This window comes from Aplysia californica, unplaced genomic scaffold, assembly GCF_000002075.1.
Source record: "Aplysia californica isolate F4 #8 unplaced genomic scaffold, AplCal3.0 scaffold01712, whole genome shotgun sequence".
Classification (NCBI taxonomy): Eukaryota; Metazoa; Mollusca; class Gastropoda; order Aplysiida; family Aplysiidae; genus Aplysia; species Aplysia californica.
This window is the reverse complement of record NW_004798982.1, coordinates 5,212-11,434: the sequence shown is the minus strand read 5'-3', so window position 1 is coordinate 11,434 and position 6,223 is coordinate 5,212. Positions and strand designations below refer to the sequence as shown.

At 38.9% G+C, this 6,223-nt stretch overlaps 1 protein-coding gene across 1 annotated transcript in view; it reads right to left on the bottom strand.

The window, feature by feature from the left end:
* Positions 1-329: 329 nt before the first annotated feature.
* The window catches only part of LOC101854692 (ragulator complex protein LAMTOR4), a 7,072-nt gene continuing 1,178 nt past the window's right edge, over positions 330-6,223 (bottom strand). Inside the window, exons 2-4 of the mRNA XM_005113201.3 lie at positions 4,968-5,062; positions 4,212-4,329; positions 330-1,884 (exon numbers count right to left, since the gene is read on the bottom strand). Coding sequence (XP_005113258.1) covers positions 1,787-1,884; positions 4,212-4,329; positions 4,968-5,045 — 294 coding nt within the window. The 5' untranslated portion in view covers positions 5,046-5,062 and the 3' untranslated portion in view covers positions 330-1,786. The remainder of the gene's footprint in view (positions 1,885-4,211; positions 4,330-4,967; positions 5,063-6,223) is intronic.

Below are 6,223 nucleotides of genomic sequence, written 5' to 3'. Positions count from 1 at the left end.
TTGTTTGTTTGTTTGCACAAAGAGAAACAGATCAATACAATAATGTTCATTAAGTGCTGGTGAAAAAAGTAAGACTGACAGACAGACAGAAGCAAAAGAGGGAAAGTAAAGAAGGAGGAAGAGGACCTACCAGAGGTGCCCTCCAACCACCTGCAGAATCATCAGAGAAAAATACATTCTAGTTGTGGTTGTACCATCTTTTCAATAACCTATACTGTGTTGAAAGGGGCATATAAATGAGGGAGAAGTACAACAATTGAACAAAGGACATTCCACATGAATTTTCCCCCTGATAAAACCCCCCCAAAAATAAACAACCCAAGTTTGTATAAGTGAGATATGAAACGTGTTTGTTTATTACGTAACGAGAACTTCATTAAACATCATAATGTCAACGTCAAACAGTATTTCAACACAAACACCTGAACATACCTTTCACAAAATCAAATTACCGTTAAACCCAGAGAAAAAGGAAAAAATGAATCCTGAAATTTCAGCACCTAAAACAAATAACAAACAAGAGGCAAGAGAATGTACAAGTAGAATTAACATTTAAATTATCTATTTATTACTTTGCTTTCATTGTACTCATAAGACTAGACGTGACTTCAGGTTATCGATAGCTGAAACAAAGGATTAAACAGCATTTAAAACAGTGACAAGACAAACAGAAATGGCTGTCTGACTTAGAAACTTTTAAAACTAAAAGATGAAAATATCAGAAAAAAAGAATGGTATAAAAAAAAGTAGAGAGTAGACTTAGTTCTTACAAGAGGTCAAAACATTTGCCGTTCACAAATAAGACTTCTATTTCATATCAGAAGAATTTCCAACAAAACTTTTAAAAAGGGAGGGATTTAAAAACAACCAAATTGGCATGAAACGAAAAATACATGCTGAAACAGTACTCCTTTCCCCAAGACTACACTTTATAAACATCACAGAATTACACCCCCCCCCCCTTTCCAAAATGTTTATAAACTGCGAATATTTATGAGCAGCTACATAAATAAAGCAAACTCACAGACCCAATCACATTTCCACATTCTCCATATAACATACAATTGCACAATTAGTGACAATTGCAAATGCTTTTTTAATTATCTCTTTCAGGCACCAAATAGCATCAGTTCATTGCCATGCACCCATCAACAAATACACATACTCACACATTTTAATTAAGACACACCTGAAGGAAGGGGTAAAAGATTGACCAAGACACAAAAATATCACTGGAAACTTTTCGCACGGGTTTCAAAAAGGAGTACGTGGTGTAAGATCATACCGGCAATCAAGAGCACTCACACTCAAATAAAAAAACCCAGACCTGTCTACACACACTTCATTTTATACCTGCCATCTTCCACACATACTCCCTCACACCCAATTCTCTTTGGCGTGCCCAAGTATACGGCAAATACTTTCATCTTTGAGTCAAACAAGCTGAAACGTAAGCCCAGACACATACATATATATATATAGGACTCACTCACACACACAACCACACCATCTATAAACACACACACACACACACAGTCATCATAAAACGAGTGTCCTTGACCTCTGGCGTGGAGACTGGCTCCTGTGGGTCGTACTGTCGCTTGGACACACACACACACACATACACACATATATATACACACACACATCACATTATAAAACAAGTGTCCTTGACCTCTGGCATAGACACGGGCTCCTGTGGGTTGTACTGTCGCTTGGACACACATACACACATATATATATATACACACACGTCACATTATATAAAACGAGTGTCCTTGACCTCTCACGTAGACACGGGCTCCTGTGGGTTGTACTGTCGCTTGGACACAAAGATCTTGTGTTGGGATACAGTGACCATGAAGATGACGTCATCCACCACAACTGGGGACAATCGTTAGAGAGAAAACTTAAATACAGTTAAAGTTACTGGAAAAGTACATTTAAATTAGTTGCTCCCCCCCCCCCCCCCCCCCCCCCCTGGGGCAGTGTTACTGACTGAAGTTGTCTTGAGGCCATCCCCAAAGGGGGGATATTAACATGTTCTTATGCATAGTAAAATTGTAAGTGGGCTGATTTATCAATGTCATGCTCATACTGTGCCGGAACAACACGCTGCTTTTTCTTTCCTCATTCTACTATCGTCATTTTTCCTCTACTTCTTTTGTATGTTTGTTACTCTCTTGTGAACTGTTATTTCCGGGGTGCCTTGACAGTCGAAGCAGACTTGTGCTGTTGAGGCTAGAGAGGTGAGCAGAGTATCCCTGATTCCCCATTTGGACTCCTCTGTTGACATCCACTCTCGGCGTTCATATGACCATATGCAGTTGCGAGCGCCGTAAAATTTTGCTAAAACTAGAACTAAAATTAGTTGTTAGCCCTTCTATAAGGGGAAGAATGTAAAACTTATTCCAGATTGTGATTATAACATACATAGTGATACAAGGACACCAGAAAATCAGATGACTGCACTTTGCTGAACTTGCACTTGAGCAATAGAAGCTCAGGACACAATAAGTTTTTTATTCCTATATAGAGTAAACCATATCTCTTATAGTCAGACAGTGGGCAGCAGCTCTGGTCTTGGGGAACTGAAAGTTGAGAATAAGGCCGGCCGGTTCCGTAGGTACTAAACCGAAATCTGACGGACCGCCAGGTTTTGTTCGGTTCAGCCGGGATTTTTTTCATTTAGAGAGGTTGCTCAAATATATGAAAAAATTCACTGGTTTCATTTCTTTCGGTTAACTGTTTTCTGTTCACTGTGTTCAGTTTAAATAAAGCAAACTCCGCTGTAGTTTGAAACCTGACCAGACAAAGGGCCATAATTTGGGAAACTTTAGAGTTGGAGAGCAAAACCACACTGTCTTGTCTCCCTTTAAACCAACGGTTTATTGGAAGAAAAGGCTCAAGAGAATCTTTCAGACTAACCAAACACCCCATAAAAATGCATTATGACAGTATAAATTTGTAAAAATATTTTTAGTAAGAGTTTTATGGCACTTGCAACACAATAAGGTCATATAAGTGCCAAAGATTAGAGGTGTTACAAGAGAGTAACAAACATAAAAAAGAAGGAGAAATAAAGACGATAGTTGTTTGATAAGAAAGAAGGTGCAAACCACACCAGAGCACCCGCCAACCACCCACTAAAGAGATAAGTGTACACAGTTTTGCTCAAATTGACAGCTTAGTGTAAGACTCCACCACACACCATTGTGAAAAGTGAGGTATGATGGACTCTTACACTGAGCAATCCACATATTTATTAACTCACAAAAACTTGGTGCGAAAAGTTGCTGCTCACCGGACACATTCAACCAAAATCCGATCATCGGCTCCCTTACTTCTGACACTCACATCCACTGACTTTATTTTACCTCATCATCAACTTAATCAACGGAAAATGGCTAACACACATCAAGCCAGTCCAGCAGGAGGCAGGGATATTTCATCTATTTGAGTTACAACACAGTGGAATCAGACGCTTGTCAATTTTTGGGCATGCGGAGTTACTGGTATCATCAGAAAGTTGATTTATTTCCCTTGCTTTTAGTTAAATAAATATCCATTTATCTTCAATAGAACTCAAGACATTGACGAATAAAGAAAGTAAGGCTGTCTGGTTTCAGTGGCGAAATTAGTGAGAAAATGGCCGCCAAAGTTTGCTAACTACAATAGCCAAAGAGTCTTAGAAAACTGAAAAAAATGACATATTTTGTGCCTTTAATCAATGTTTTTGGTAAATTTCACACGCAAATGTGTTTTTATATGGACATAAAAGAGGTTAAGCCAAAAAATAAAAATTCTATAAAAGTTTCCAAACTGGCGTAAAAATGCTTCTTTCTCCGATTTCATTATTTTGATGAGCACTTGATTTCACCACGCTGCCTCACATTTTCTTTATAAAAAACTATTAATAGAATTAAAAGGGTCTTTCATGAGAAGCAAATTATATGTTAAATTTATTTGAGATTTTGATTATAACCTACATAGTGATCCAAGGACGCTTTATTAGATGAAAAAAATATCGAATGCTTGAACTTTGCTAAACTTGAGCTTGAATAGAAGCGCTAGACTCAATGATAATAGCTATTTTCATGGCAGGGAATAGACAAGATAGACTGACAGATAGACAGATAGAAGACAGAAACTGAAAAAGGAAAAAGAAAACGTTCTACCGGTGGCACTCTCTATCGACTCGGTAAACTTACTCGACATTCTGCGTAGCACGTCTTTCTTGTCGGGGGTGATGGGGATCCTGCACGCTGTGTGGATCAGTTTGTTCAATTTGTTCGCTGTTGACTCATCATTCTCCAATTCTCCGCCTGACTGTATGAGGAAGGGAGAAAGTAAATAATCAATGGAAAAAATGTTTTCCTCTTTTAAGGTTTGTAGGTTTGTTTATCCAGCTAGTTACATACAACCAGTTAGTATATATATATATGTACTAAATGTATTCCAAATTATAGCGTTGGTCGATTGTGATTGATTAATGGTACATGAGTAACAATAATAATAATAAAATTTCATCCATCAGCATCAGACAATGACCAATACATTTGCGGAGGAGAATACTTCTCCAACGAAATACAAGAACTTAAAGAATTCAAGGTTAAAATGACTTGTGGCTTCTGCTGCGGCCGATAAGACCAATTCTGGCAGAGAAAAGTTTGCCACATCTTGAACATTTAAAGCTCCACTTCCACCTGTAGATGTGCCCAGCTTGCGGGCTTCTGAGTACATGAGTAATGCCCCCCCCTCCAACTGATCAAAGGTGTGCTATATGGAGAGACTTACACTGATCAAAGGTGTGCTATATGGAGAGACTTACACTGATCAAAGGTGTGCTATATGGAGAGACTTACACTGATCAAAGGTGTGCTATATGGAGAGACACTGATCAAAGGTGTGCTATATAGAGAGACTTACACTGATCAAAGGTGTGCTATATATATGGAGAAACTTACACTGATCACAGCCCCATCTTCAGCGAGCACGAGATAGCCCAAGTAGTCGGGAACTCGATCCATCCCATATGTTGCCATGCTGTCGGTTCAGTTACCTGTAATAAAATAATATCATGATTTCAAAGATCTCAATGTCAGTGGCAGTGGGTGGTCAGAAATGAGGGTAGGCTGAGTTCAAACGCAAGATTTCCTAAATTCAGAGGAAAACCTAGAGGTATATATGTGAGTGTGTGTATGTTTGCGTGTAGTCGCATAAAGCAAGACATTCCAGTTCCTAATGAGGGTCCAATGACCACCTTCCTCCAGCCTTTTGTCCAAAAGTCATGTGCGTTTTCCGTCTTTTGACTTGTCAATTATTTATTAGGTTAAGTGAATTTTGCATCTTGTACAACACTGAAAGCTGTCTAAAGTTAGGCATTTCAAATTCCCAACAGGCCTTTCATCAAGTCTCAAGCTAAGCAACCAAAATTCATAGGAACATGGAGGTCAGAAATAGACATGATTACAGGGACGGTCCACACTCCATGGAACATTACAGCAACTGCAGCAAACCTGCACTTATCACTACATGGCATTGGACAGAAGGACGAGAGCCCAGCAGTTGCTGGATCGATAACAACAACAACAACAACAACAGGAACGGTCAGTGTCGGTCAGGGAAGGACATAGTAACGAGCGACCACCCCAGCTAACACAATATAGAAGAGTCTAAAGAGACCTAACCCTAACCTAATCTCAGCCCTCTATCTATTTTCACAGTGGTCCCTCGTTACAGAATTCCCGTACCGAATTCCTCCCGATTACAGGATCAGAACAGATTCTAGCTCTGCTGCTGGAGAGACAACAGGTGAGTTTTCTTTAGCTGAAACTGTATCAACTACTCTTCTTCTAACTTTTGTAAATTAACATTTTTATTCACAGTTTGAGAAAAAATTAATAAAGTATAAAAGAAGGAAGTGACTATTTCTCCGAACGTTCGAGAAAATAAACTCGATCTCTATTTCTCCGAATGGTTTCCGTTCTCGAGATTTAGGCGTCATCTTTCACTCAGCGAGGACTGGGAAGAAGCATTTTTCAGCATCCAATTCAATTTTTAGAGCTAGAGATTTTTAATTGTCTGAGTATTCAGATACTTCAGTTATGATTGGGGTAATGTTCCCGGACTATACTTAATTTGAAAATGCCTTCAAAAGGTACTGTGAGAATTTGCATTTAGTCACCCCAAAGCAAAAACTAATCCTTCCTGTAAACAACCC